The sequence below is a fragment of the Tinamus guttatus genome, unplaced genomic scaffold (assembly GCF_059628265.1).
Source record: "Tinamus guttatus ecotype Peru unplaced genomic scaffold, ASM5962826v1 Tinamus_guttatus_pri_ptg000530l, whole genome shotgun sequence".
Lineage (NCBI taxonomy): Eukaryota > Metazoa > Chordata > Aves > Tinamiformes > Tinamidae > Tinamus > Tinamus guttatus.
Window position 1 is genome coordinate 3,588,832 of NW_028289064.1, and position 14,643 is coordinate 3,603,474.

Consider the following 14,643-nt stretch of genomic DNA (forward strand, 5'->3'; position numbering starts at 1 on the left):
GTGAAAATATGTTTACTAATAAATATTTTAAATCATAAGTTTTAGGAAAATAATAGGCATAAGAATGATAGGTAACCTGTAACTTACAATAACGTGCTTTACTAGTAGAAAATCTTGTAAATCTGTCCTTGTGATGAACAGCAGCACTTACTCAGACTAAAAATAATAGCAGGACCATGTATTTTGGATCCCAGGAGACTAGTGGTGTTTTTGTAGACAGCAGACTGGAGAAAAAGGCATTTTGTCCTTTTTACCCCAAGTAATCCCAATGGAAAATGAAACATGTGCTATGAATTGATAGCAGCCCGTGCCAGGTTGCCTCCCCGAAGAGAGCTGCTGCTGCTGCGCACACTGTTGCTGCCTTTCTTGGACAGCGGCGCGCGGGGCCGAGCGCATGATGGATGCTGTGCGCCGCCGCCGCCGCGCGCTACCGGGGAACGCGGCGCTACCGTGTGCGCGCGAGGCCGCAGCGCGGCCGGCACCACCACGCGCAGAGCGCGGCGCAGATCGCAGCCGGGGGCGCGGGCAGGCGCCCCGGGAAGCTGCCCCCGCTCGGGCTGTTAACGCCGGGTAACCGGGCGGGTTCTCTTGTCTCGCTATAGGTTCCTGCTGGACGCGAGAGAAAAAAATGTTAAGCAATATATTAGCAAGAAATATTCAGAGAAACCACGAACCCGTTTTTAATGGACCACCCTATCCAGTTTCTGTTCTTTTAAGGAAGTTTTTCCTATTCATGACTCATTTCACTCTTTGGCTAACATCAAGGGAAATGGAATAACGATTAAGCAAAGGAATGCTTTTTTTTTTTTTTCTGGTTTTGTCCTTTTTTTCAGAACCTTTATGAATTTTCTGTATAACCTTCTGTAAATATATCTGGGTATAGAAGCTTGACAACTGTGACAAGGTACAAAGTACACTGCTGATACTTGCTTCTTGCAAATTTTTTAAAATGTTCCTTCTTGTGCTACAAGCTGATGTTAAGCTGGATACTCCAGACTCCCTGTTCAGTTAAAATGACATGCTCCAGGCAGCCAATTACACAGAACTGTTAAGTGAAATTAATGAGATCACCCCTAGATTACACTTTGTGTTTTATTTTCATTTTATAGGTCTGTATGAGCTGCTGGCTGCATTGCCAGCCCAGCTGCAGCCACATGTGGACAGCCAGGAAGACCTGACCTTCCTCTGGGATATGTTTGGTGAAAAAAGCCTTCATTCACTGGTGAAGGTAAACCACATTTAAGTCAGATTTGCTTTGAGAAGAGCGTATGGAAAAATGTTTTGAGCGCCATCTAGTAAACCAGTGATCAAACTGTTGCTCAGTGAAAACAAAACAGCCTTGTTTTAACTCTGTTTCTGTCAGGGGTGGAAGTTGTTAAATAAGATTCTACCAAAAATACATAGATGATTTCATTTAAGAGTGATGTTTTGGCAGTATAATGCTAATGCAGCAAGCATATGTTGTTTGCCCTTGTTTAGAAAAATAGAGTACGAAATAGTAGCAGGAAATCTGAGACTTCTTTATGGTCAACATTCAAGACCTGGAGTTTAGCTTAAATAAATAAATGTTCACAGCAAAAATTAGAAGGAATATATTTTCTGAGGTCAAATATGGCAACAGTTCAGTAGCCACATTAATTTAAAATAATTTCCTTTAACAAAGTCAACTGAAATTCTAGTAAGCTGTTTCTCTTGCTGGCTTGCCTCCACTGAAAATTGTGTTTTGCACATAAATATGTTGGACTAAAGTATGACCTAAAATAAATTTAGAAGAATCCTTGAGTAAGTGTCCTGCTATGAAAATGATCAGCAACAAGAAATCAAAGCATGCCACGGGAGCACGCAGAGCAACCCCCACAGTGGGAAAAGTGCTTATAGCAGAAAAAAGGGGCCAATCGGCTGGTGAAGAATGTTCGACTCCTCCAAAATGGTGAGTATGTTGTGAATCTCTATCACGGAGCTAGATCAAGCTCTAAGTACATTCGTTGTAACCCATGCCATGACCATGCCCAGCCTTGCCCATCTCTCAGCAGGGTTGGTCTAGAGGAGGTAAAGTGTGCAGCACTAGAGATTAGTTTGATGTAGATTTTAAGTCACTTTTTCCCCTTGTTTTCACCATCTTACTCTGGGAAGACACAATTTTTGATAACCTGGCCAAAACTATTTTAAAATTAGCTGAGAATTTATGGATAAAAATGAACACAAGCATTCACTTGTAGTAGATACATAAGCGCAGGAGGAACAGTGCTTGTCAGTGCTCATTTACCTGAAGCAATTCATCAAATTGCAGCAAAGTGCAGAGTTTCTCAGGGATTCCTTCCTGCTTTATGTTAGCTGTCTGTTGAGGCTGCTGCCCACATCCCCAGAAGTGACCCCACTTGGCGTTTCTCATATAGGTTGACATAGATTGACATTAGTGTGAATCCAGGTAAAAAGTGACATCCACAGCTAAACTAGTTTTCTTTCTGGATTAGGTATCAAAGAAGAAGGCTGGCTATAAAATGAGCAGGCTGGGTTTTCGACGTTTATTCCTATATTAAAACAAAAACTAAGCCTGTTCGAACTCACTCACCTGCTGCTTTTTTCCCCATCTCCCCAAACCAAAAAGGTAACAGGCCGGTCACTAGTTTACTCACCTTGAATTTCTTCTCACCTTGGCCCCTACCCGCTCTTGCTGTTGAGGGCACCTTGTGGCTGCTGAGCAGGTGGATTGCGCTTTCCAACTTTGACAAGAAATTTGATGAAAAAGATTTCTTCAGACAGATAGAAGTTTTAAAGATAACAAATGGTGTCTCTGTTGCAGTTGCGGCTCAAAGGCATTGAAGTATTCCGGAAGTGTTTATTATTTGTCTGATAGATTCTAGGTGTGAGTTTAAAGCATGCTTGTAACTTTGGATCTGTGAGCAGTTCTGTTACTGTCCTATTGAGTCTTAACCTATTCTAAAGCAGACCTAAGTCTTGTCTTCAGGGTTTCTAGTTGTGCTTTTTTTTTTTTTTTTTTAAACTGCACCACACTCAAATCATCCAGAAGACAGTCTCTTTGAGTGGCAAGCTCAGAATTGAGTCTATTATGAGCCTCTAGAGTGAGCCATGACGTTTTCAGGCTCTAGAACCTCTCGCTTGGTTTCTCTGCTGCTCGGGCGTGGAGGATGGGACATGAAGGACTTTTAAAAGGTCACCTCCTTCGTGTCCCTGGCTTAGCAGGCTAAGACAGACTTAACTCTATCTGGAGCTCCTGGTATTTGCTTGACCTTTAACACATTTTTAAGGGATTATTCACTATCCTCTCAAGTTTCAGAGAAGTCAGTCCATAGATTTTTTTTGAGGACAACTGTAAGAGCAGAAGTAAGAAACCATCTCCATAACCTTTCTCTGTTGTAAGGGTTCGGAAATGCCAGGTCTTTCTGGGTTTGGGGGACTTCTTGAAAGGCTGTTTCTCATAGCAATAGTTTCTTAAAATCAACTGTTCTTTCAAAGACAAATGTTTTTAATTCCTCAGGCAGAGAATGGTGACAGATAATTTGTAATAAAAAGAGGCACTAGCTTAGAGCCAAGCATGTTCCAATTCTAGTTTGTGTAGGTTTTAAGCTTTACAGATTAGAGGAAAAGGAAAAATGGTGTATGACTAATTATGCACTAGTAATTCTCTATTTAAGATAAACACACTGCTTAATAAAAATTTCTAAGCTGATCTTGCCTTAGCTGATTCACAGTTGCAAATAATAAGAAGGTATATTCAAAGAGCTGTAAGGTGTAACTTGGATACAATGCTCCAAATTATGTGGTCATAATTATAAAATATTTTTTATGATTAATTATAAAATGATTTTTCTTCCTTTTTACAGACACTATGTATTTTATGGATATATTGTAATCATAGTGTTTTCTTTATAGTTGTAGTCTATGGCATATGGTTTGGTTCGCTGCTCTGGCTCTCTTAGGATTTTTTTTTTTTTAAAAAAAAGGCCAGAAAACTTGTCTTGGAGTTCTCTTCATTCAGTATTGTTGGATAGAAATCTCTTTGTGAACTTGGATCAGCATGAGCTATTCTAAGAAGTCAGAAATGGAAAAGTTGTATTAGATCATCGAGTCCATTCCCCAGCAAATACTGGATTGTTCCTTACGGTGCATTCCTATTGTAGTAAGTAAAACCAGCACAAACCGATGCAACTGTTTGCCTTTTTTTTTCTTTTCTTTTCTTTTTTTTTTTTTTTTAAATACGGGAATGTGTTAATTAGCTTTTATTTTGCAAAGTGTGGAGAAGAGGGAACCCACTGCCATTGCTGACAGTTTGGAAGAGCAAATTGGCTTTGGACAGTGAATGTTTAAATTTTGTCTCTGCTTCACTCAATTTGCTTCCTTGTCTTAATACATACTCCCTTTTCTACCAAAAATCTTCAACATTCTGTTTCTTTTTATATGGTAGCAATCCTATTAGTTGTACAGAAATTTATAGAGGAGAATCATGAAGAGATGATCCCCAGGATAATTGTGAGTACTAACCTAGCTGGAGCCTGAAATAGTGCACATATACACTGAATTGGCATTTTTTAGAGGAACAGAAGGGATAAATACATCTGTTCTAATTATCTTTTAACATACTTTTAAGAAGCTTGTTTGCTGAATACGTGTTTAACTGTCTACTTTGCTCCATGACAAAGTTTTTACTTGCTCTATTGCCTTAAACAACTCTGTTAATGTAATGCTCAAGCACTGAGTAAGTTTATCTCTTGGACGTCTACCTGATTATTTCATAACCAATTGCAGTTTATTGATTAATTTTGGCCAGCCCAGAAAATGCCCAATTCTTCCACCTGGACTGCCCATTTCATGATAGAAATAAAGGAGTTGCAAGGTCTATTGCTATTCCTTGCTATTCCTCTTGATAGGGAAGAACAGGGAAGAGACTAAGCATCCAGAAAGTAACATGTGGCACTAGAAAAGAAAACACCTAGTACAAAATGTAAGTAATATTTGCTGAATCTCAGCCAATTTTGTTATATTTGCATAGCACCTGGCCCTGCAGACCTTACTTTGTAGTAAATTTTCTATTGATTTCACTTGAAGTTTTGAGAACATGATTCTGTATACGCTAATGCTGTGCATGCTAAGTCCGTGCAGATGGCTAACAACTTTTTCTAAGTAATCTAATTTTCAATAATCAAGGGTGTATCCCCATGCTTGGGCATCTTCATTCAATTATATGATTACCTCACCCAAATTTTACAATTATTATTGTGTAGAAATATTGGAAACCTTTTGTGTGAGGAGGTACAAGGTAAAAATGTGGATATTTCAAGTCTAAAGTTGATAATGAGAAAAATAAAGATAGCATTTACAAAAAATAAGTTGACCGGAGCAAACCAAAGGGGATTGATTGGACACATGCTTACAATGATAAAATCAACAATCTGCAGATTATATGCTAAGTCTGCAGTCTAGGCTGGTGCAAGCTTAGTTTATAGGCAACTTTTATATATACACCTGGATTTTTTTTTTTATTCAGAGCCTTATGCACAAACACCACACACACACTCACACAAAAATCTGTATAATGGTGAGCCTGCATCTACAGCAGAGCATTCAGGCAATCTCAATGAGTTTTTTGACTGTTTTATGTTAGACTAATTTCTAACTGTCCAACTCTTCTTCTGGGAAGAGCTAATTCTGTGGCACTTGGAGAGGTCTTATGATGCAGCTTGGATTGCCTACAATATGTCAAGCATTCATTGTAATATTTATACAATCTTCATAATTTATTGTTGGAACTGTTCATTTCTACAGCTCACGAATACTCTTCTTTCTGTTGAACACTGTGTTGTATAGAAGGCAGTGAGTGCAGGGTCTCTTCATGAGGGACTTTGCTAGAATGTTTTTCCCTGTTAAGAGGATAGTTAAAAAGGTTTCCGATCTCAGGGCAGCCATGAACAGCTACCCTGGAAGGAGCTTGGAGGGCTCTGTGTTCTCTAAGCAGACCTGGAAAACGCAGCAGAAGGGAAAAAATGTGGGTCGATATGTGGCACTGGGAATTGATGGGCTGGAGGTAGCATCTCCTGCTTCTTTACTGCTGGGTTTCCAGGCATTTTTAAAAAGATGTGCCCGCAGTTCTGTAAATCCATGTGCAGGTCTGAAGTGCTGTTCGCTTTGGGGAGGAAACGAAGGAAAAGGCCGGGTGAATAAGTGTTTACCACGTGGCCATGTGGAGGAGGAGGAGGTAGGAGGTATGAATGTAGTGCCTGGCAGCTGCTACTGATTCATGGCCAGTGAAAAATAATAAGTAGTAAACTTAGAGGAAAATCAGGCAAGATTTCTTCATACATTGTAGTTCACGTCTTTCAATCAGGGAGAGTATGCCGAGCTACTGGAGGCAAGTGTTCACACTGAAGCTATTGCTCTTGCACTGCAGGATCTCCAAGCAAGCACAGATGAGGTCAATTGTGCATTTTGGCAAGGGGATAAGGAGTTAACTGCAGTTTAATTCTTTAATATCGATGTACTAGTTAACAGGTGACAGTTATTTGTCGTTAAAATCTATTCCTTAAAATGGAGATCATCATAGATCTAGGAAACCTTAACTTCGTCAGGATGTGTTTGTTGTTCTGTGAACTGCTAAGGGTCTTGCTGAAAGAGGTGTGACACAGCCTTGCCTCAAATCCTTTTGGAAAATATATGTACTATGTGATGTCTTCAGGCCTAGAGAAGTATCTATCCGTTATAAATATAAAATAAATGTATAGCATTTATAGTTGATTAATATATATCTGGACAGTACTAGGATACTGAATCTACAAAGACACAATAAATCTATCTGGCCTGCCTGGATATCAGGCTAAATTTTGAAACTTTCTTTTTGGATTGAATGTTTAGAATACATATACAGGAGTGGCAGATTTTAATGTTCTTATCTAAGATCTTTGTATGTGATGGTGTAATTTGTACCTTTCTAGCTTTCTGAAAATGGAAAATACTGAAAAACATATCGTGTGAAAAAAAAATCATTGACAACAGTGGGCATTCGTATGTGGAGTAATTACTATGGAAATGTTGACTAGTTTTGCTTCCATAGTGACTTTTGCTTTCAAGAAAAGTGTCGTGTAAGGTGTTATTCCTTATGAAATACCTTTTTTTTTTTAAGGTCTATTGAATACCCAGCAACTAAAATCAGTGAGTAAAGAGATCACTTTTAGCTAGAGAGAATCAGCTGCCTTTAAACTTAATTTCCTTGAGAACAGTGATCAAATGAGTCAAAATCAGGTAATTGAAGATTTATAGAAAATACTACAAGATCTTTACTTGATCTTTACTTTACAAGGTCTTTACCCAAGACAAAATTGTCATCACACATACCTACCTGCACCTTTAATAAAATGAAAGACTATCTCCAGTTTATTGAAAAAGTAGCCAGATATATCTTTGGAGGATATAACCTTATTTGTGTTAATATGTACATCGAGTTAGTGCCAAATGGATGTATAAGTGCACTTGTAAAATATGAATCATTACTAGCAAGTAATCAGCTAGTGGACTGCAAAAATCCCAGGTTGTCCAGAAGTGTATTAAATGGCATCTGCTATAGTAAGTTCTTGTTTGTATTTTTTTTAAATATATTTTCATTTTGTACTTCTTGTGAGAAGTTTGGGATAGACATCTACGCTTAGATTTTGTCCAAAATTTTGAGGTTTTATATCTCCAACCTGTCGCAATTTTCTACATCAAGAGTTAGTTGCTAACGTGTTTAATAGTAAAGGCTTACTAATTTTTGTCTAGGTTTTTATAAGGAAGTCCTGTTGTGTCATCATCTCCTTCCTTTAGCCCAGTTTGTTAATAATGAAAAAAATCCAAGATAGTTTCCAAAATAGCAATTAATTGTGTTTGTTGACAGTTTAATCTCACTGAGTCATAGAAGCTGAGGTAGATAATGGAGTCTCTACCGGTATGGTGTAAAAAACCTTTGAAATTCAAAATAAACAGATAAACTTATTTAATAAGAGGTGTGAAATGTTGGTCTATGACTATTACTTGAAACTAGTGAATTAATCAGTGCTTTGGAATGTGAAAAAGCTTTCATTTAGGTTAAAATCCAGACAGAGGCATTTTTTTTGGATCGGTAGTAATTGATTTAAAGTTTCTGCTGGGAAACCTCCAAAGAGTAGCAGAAATACATCCAAAAATGGACATTAAAAAGTGAATCTAAATCCTTCTGAGATAAATAGTTGGCAATTTCAGTGTTACAGAGGGGCACTATACCAACCTCTGGTGGCAAAACTTGTGCAATAGTTAGAAGCTTTAGAACACAAAGCTATGCACGTAACAGTTTATTTATTTATTTGTTTGGTCTCGGAAGGTTGTACAGAATGTATTTAACCAAAGTGATACTTTTTTTTTCCTTATAATATTGAGGCCAAAGAATAATAGCCTGCTCGATAATAATAGCCTGATAAATCCAAGACATGCAAGGATAATGTCATTTTAAACTGTTTTTCTACAGTGTTCTCTTTCTCTGGAGCCGAAATCATTTTTGTGGTGGACAAGTAAAATTATGTCCTATAGGAGACGTGAGGGAGCTGTTTTATTACAGTCTTGGACCATTTTCAGAAGAGAAAGTTTTAACTACCCAAACAAGCCTCTGCAGTGCAAATCCATGAGACAGTTAAGAAGGAGGGGGCATCATAGCTGTAACATAATTTTGAAGCATGGAAATTGATACAATAAGATTGAATGAGACTGCCCGTTGAAGAAGGGCCATCCCTGTTTTTCCTACCAGTATGTTTTGGTACTGCTCAGCTTATCCTTTGCTCTTTACAAATCTTTGGTTGTATCCTTTCTCCAGCTGATGCTCTTGAAGTCAATTTGTACTGCTCAGTAATATGTGTAGACTCTTTGTTTCTCTTTTTTCAAGCCTGCTTTCTTCTCTGGCCTTTTAAGCACAACTTTTTTCTTTTTCTTTCCTTTTTTTTTTTTTTTTTTTACATTTTTCAGTCTACTGTAATTCTGTTTTTAGAGCATGGGCAGAAGAGAGAGCAGAGTAGCATGCCACATGTGCATTGCTTCTCTAAGTCTGCAGAGAGCATTGTTAAAAATAGTAGAGTTTTCTTAACCACAGTTTGGTTTTCTAATAGACATTTCTGTGTATCTTTGTAGAAGCCAATGTTCACTTTGCAGGTGTGGTGATGTCAGTGGAAGTTCACTTCAAACATAAGTCACATTCAGTTGAAAACTCCAACATATGAGCAGTTAGCTTATTTGTACTATCCAGGTGGCGTTCGTGTTGAACTTTGGTGTGTTGTTAATGGCCGATTACAGATCATACCATAGCACATGCTAAGCAACAAAATATTTATAGTTGTGTGCCTATGCTCTTTCTCAAAACATCTTTTTTTTTTTTTTTTAACACCAATGCCTAGCTAACTATTTGTAACTACTGCCCAAGTTTATTGCTGTCCTCTCCCAAAGACAGTGATGTCTTCATTTTTCCTTCTTGCCGCTGAGGAAGAGCTGTGGCTCAGTCATGTTTTTCCTGCTTCTGCTCTGCCTCTGGGCTTTGTGAGTGTGTGCATTGCTCTTGGATCACACCATTTTATAATTTCTTTTATACTGCTAAATGAATTTGTAATCTGTGCCACATCCTTAATTCTCTTGGTGTTATGAACTTTTTGCTCTCCTTTTGTTATTCCTATTAACTTTTTCATAGCTATTCTGGAGTGACTTCTCTGTGGGAAAAGCATGCCAGTTTTTGCTTATTTCAGTTTATTCACTAACCTTCCAAACCTTTAAAAAGTTTAGGAAAGTATAACCACCGGTGATGGAGAACGTAGTTAGGAGAGCACTTCGGTGCATTTCACTTGAGCAGAGGAATTCCTCTGGGTTGAACTGGATCAACATTTGTACTTTCTTTTCATGTCATGTATAAATTAAGGACTTCACAAAATGTAGCTGGAGATGTTTTGCCTTTTGTTTTTGTTACTATTAAAACTTGTTTTACCTTTGAAATGTCTGTGGTATAGTATTGTAAATGATTACCTGATTTAATACAACTTCTGATTTATTTAAATTTATGCTGATTTTCAGCATTCATATGCAGTGTAAATTAGCCTAGGTCATGCTTGCTAATGCTGTGATTGCATCCTACTTTAAAAAGAAAAAGAAAGTGGAGGAAAGGAAAAAGTTCTGATGGAAAACTGTCAGGAAATCTCTCAGGTCCCAAAACTTGATACTTTTTGTATCAGTGGTTAGGTAGATCCTTATTTCTCAAAAAATATAATTGCTAACCTTGTCCCTATATTTTGTTTTATTATAGTAGAGTGTCAGTAAGTACAGCAGTATCTGTGCACTTCCACTGGCTCTGCCCCGTCCTCGGTCAACAGGCAATTGCTGCTATTCCCTACCTGCAATTTAAAGATATGACATAGCCCTAATAGCTAAAGACATGACATAGCTACAGAAAGGTCTTGTGTTCCTGGCTCCAGTATAAAAAGAAACGAATATGTTTTTCTTGATATGAAGCTGCATGTAAAATGGGTTTGTGTTTTTGGATGGTTTACCAGAAGAGGCTGAGGAAAAGTAAAAGAGCACTGGGTTGCAGTGATCAAAAAGAAATGGAGAAGTGTTGTGTGAGTCATCCAGAAATGATGGAGGAAATAGTGGGAATGTAAATGGTGAGAAGAAAAGTTTTTCCTAGGAAAACAAATCCATATTTTATTAGCTTGAGTCTTATAGCCTTGATGCACGGATATAGCAGAAGAGATTTTTTCAAGCAGATAGAGAATATTAATTCTCTCCAAATTACTGCCTTTTTTATTTATTTTTATTTTTTATTTTTTGGTATTGTGTCATTATTGTTTATTTTTCTCTTTTGCCCACTGCAGACATTCCACGTCAGTTCTGGTGTTTCTTCCTCCTCTGCAGGGAAGGTTGATAATTACTTGTATCTAATAAAACTATGGTAATACCATTCTCACTGGACTTCTTTGGGACAATTTATTCCTAACACATCTCTATCTTTTTAAATAAAAATCAGATCCTGTCTTCATCTTTATTTTTATTATTTGTTGGTACTATCTCATTTATTAGAATCTCTTTATTTTCATTTCCATTTAGCTTGAATAAATTGTTTGTACCCTGACATCCGAGCAGACTGTGCAGGTCTCATCTTCTTACATCCCAGGACTTTTAAAGTACTTATTACAAGTCTTCCATTGATGTTTTTATTGCTCTACATTTTTATATTTTTCTGATTTTTTTTAAACCACATTTAACATTTTTCCGCAGGAACAAAACCAGTTTATTTTCACCTACTGCCAGGTAAATTAGGGAAGAACAGAAGATTGTCCTTGACTATCCTTTACAAAGTGCTTCAAGTTCTGCAGTGCATTTAAGCAAGTGCTTCATTTCACACTCCTGACTTGTACCCTTAAGCACACAGTTAATTGCCATGATAAATTGTGTTTTGTTTTTAACCTGGATTGTAAGCAGGCACAGGTTAAAAAGCCTTTTCCTGTGTTGCGTTTAACTGCCATTATGTGCTGCTTATTTGTGAGGCTTCCTTGCTGCTAACTGATGAGTGGAGGAACTGCTACCAAAGTCTTCATCATCATTTGCAACAGGAATGGAATCTGCACAGTTTTTAATATAAAAGATATATTTGAAAAGTGGGATGAAAAAGGATGTTTAGGTTTAGTATCTGTTTTTAATGTAGGTGACCCCTTCTAAAAGATTACATTTGGAAAATTTGAAAGTATTATATCTGTAATTTTATTTGCATTTTGGCTTGTGGTCCAGCCTTTGTGGCATTTTGATCTGTTTGTAGCAAAAGTTGTATCTGCAGAATAAATTGTTGTACTCTCATCAGTATTAATTAGCTATAAGCTCTGATGATGGAGCCTTTAGTATTCCTTTCTTTTTTCCCTTATGTTTCAAAGTATCTGCTCTTAAAAATTATAGGATTTTTCTTATTTTCGTTCTACTTTGTGATAGGAGAACATAGGAATCAAAATATAAAATAGTAGCTAAATTGTAATTGTGTTTTGCATGTGTATGAATGTATAATCTTTTTCTTCCTTTTATTAAGTTTTTATGTGTACATGCATGCAACTTCTACTGTCAGCATTTTTTCTTAAAATGAAATTTATGATAGAGTAACAAACTCAATGTTAATGAAATAAAACAAGAAAACTTTCTTTTTAAATTTTATTTTATCAAGTGCTGCACCTGTTCTGTATCATAACACGTTGCACAGGAATGTAAGGATAATCTGACTAGGGAGCTACTTTTTATTGCATACATTGTACAGACCCCACTAGATGGTGCTAATTGATAAATAAGTATATAAAATATATTTATATATATAATGTATATACATGCACACACATATATACACCTTTTACACATATATGTGTACATGCATACACACACACACACACGTATTTATGTATATATGATAAAAATTCTAACTGAGTCAAAGGGTTATGTGTTCCTGTCTGAGATTAAATTTTTCTGTGTTTGGGTGGGTTAATTCTGCCTCGCTGAATAGAGAAACGATCTTACCAATATGAAGACCTCAGTGAAGCTGAATTGATCTGGAAATAGGAGTAACTTGCATTGAGCAGAAGACTGCAAGAATGGTGCTTACCAATATTTAAATTTAGCACCTCTGCCTAAATAGGGAATGTGAAAAAGCACAAGTCGGTGCCAAGTTTTCACAGACTGTATGCTGAGAATGCTAGTTTTGTTTGTTTGTTTGTTTTAATTTTATTTAAGGTTTTAATCAGGATTTCTGTTAAATCTTTGCTATGCAGAAAATGGAGTTCAAAAATCTGACAGCCAGAAGTTGAACAGCTTAGCATTCATTCACATTGGACTGTGGACATACTGAGCAGAGTTAAGAGGGTTATTATGTACTGTACAGTTATATGAAAGTGAAGTTCTCAATTCAAACTTGTGATGAGTGTTTCAAAATATTAGTAGGAGAAATTAAGATTACAAAGCAAATAGTTTCCAAGCAAGGTGTGCTTCTAGGCAAAAGAAAAGCTTCCCATGTTTATGTAAATGTCAGTGTTTTCTGAAGGGATAGATGAGACCTTCAAGAAAAAAGTATTAAGTACAGACACCTATTTATTTTGCGTCTAGCATCTCCATGAAATCTTGAACTTAGCCTTGAAATAAGGCTGCTAGCAGTGAATTTGGAACGACCTCCTCTTACCACGCAGTGCTGCTTCCTGTTCTTTGTGGATTTCCAAAGATAACTCTCATCTTTCATTTATGGCTCACTTCATAGCTGCTTCTTCAGGTGTAGTTATTGGACAAAGTAGGACCATGCAACAGTTCATTTAAAACATGTCCTAATAGCTTCTTTACTTGGAAGAAGGTGCTGCTTTTGATTTTCTTGAGTATTTTTGTTCAATGGTATCTTCATATTCCTGGCAAGTTACCTCCTCAGTCCTCTGACTCTGGGAATAATTTAACGTGAATTGGTATTAGCATTGGCACACAAAGTATTGTAAATTTATGTTTGAATTCACTTTATGGCTCTTTCTTTGGTAATCAAAGTGTCAGTAGTAGGAAATAATGGAATGTTGTTTTTATTTTTTCTCTAATTTGCTGAATTAGATAATCAAATTTGAAAGCAAATCCTTAAATGCCCAGGATTGCTGTTTTCCTTCTTTCCCAGGAACAAGATTATATTTGTTCCTGGAATATTTTGTACTTAGAGAAGTTCAGATAATAATAGCTTCCACTGATGGTTTCCCTATTGACAAGACTGTTTTGTTCCTTCCATTTTTGCTGCAGTCAGTGCGTTTCTTCCCTTTTTTAATTTATGATAAGTAGTGTCTTTATTTTCCTCTTTAAAAAGAGATGAAAATTTTCCTTTGAAATATTCATTTTTTTATTTAAGTTTGAGAATGGTTAGGTTATTCAGTATCAAAAACATACACCTTTCTAAAAGAAAACCTCCTCCTCTCAAATTCACAAATATTCGCAAATATTGATTTTCTGATCAATATAAGTTTATCATTTTCTTGAATGAGAACAATTTTTCTCTAATTTTGTATTTAGAATCATTGGGAAAAGATCAGCTGTTTGGTGGTTGCTGTAGGGATTATTTCCATCTGTATTACATTACTTTGCGATTTTAACTGAGTACTGTTTCGCAAACTGAAAAGCTTCAGTGGAAATTACGATGTCTTGATTGCTTGCATGAAGAATTCCTTAAGTAAAAGTATATTTTAAAAGTAACTTTAAAAGGCATGTTGTTTATATGAGGATTATGTCAGAGAGCATAATGGAAAAACTCTAAACGGGAGGTAAAATAAGTCCACTAAGAAGCAAACAAACCAGCCTAGAAGGAGGGCACATGGGTACGGTATTTGTGCAGAAGAAAGGATTTAAGGTATGAGAAGTCAAGTTAACTATATATATGCATCTCTTGTTTGAGAATCCCAGTAGAGGTGAGTATGAGCTGGGAAGTCTCTGACTGCTGATGCTTTTAGGAAGGGGGTACTTTAAGTGTGTGAAATTTAAGTGTGGTGATTCGGCAGGTCGGCCCGCGGTGCCGGTCTGAAGGGTGGTCAGCAGGAGGTGGGAGATGAGTTCGTGGTCAGCAGGAGGTGGCAGATGGGTTCGTGGTCAGCAGGAGGTGGGAGATGG

The 14,643-nt window shown here is 37.0% G+C and overlaps 1 protein-coding gene across 3 annotated transcripts in view; it reads left to right on the forward strand.

Moving 5' to 3' along the window:
- The window catches only part of MPP7 (MAGUK p55 scaffold protein 7), a 99,763-nt gene that overhangs the window by 12,652 nt on the left and 72,468 nt on the right, over window positions 1–14,643 (forward strand). For 2 of the 3 annotated variants that reach the window (XM_088533998.1, XM_088534000.1), the window contains exon 1: window positions 749–1,228. In XM_088533998.1, coding sequence (XP_088390124.1) covers window positions 1,019–1,228 — 210 coding nt within the window. In that variant the 5' untranslated portion in view covers window positions 749–1,018. Of the gene's footprint in view, window positions 1–748; window positions 1,229–14,643 lie in introns of those variants that run through there. The other variant, XM_088533999.1, reaches the window with a different exon arrangement.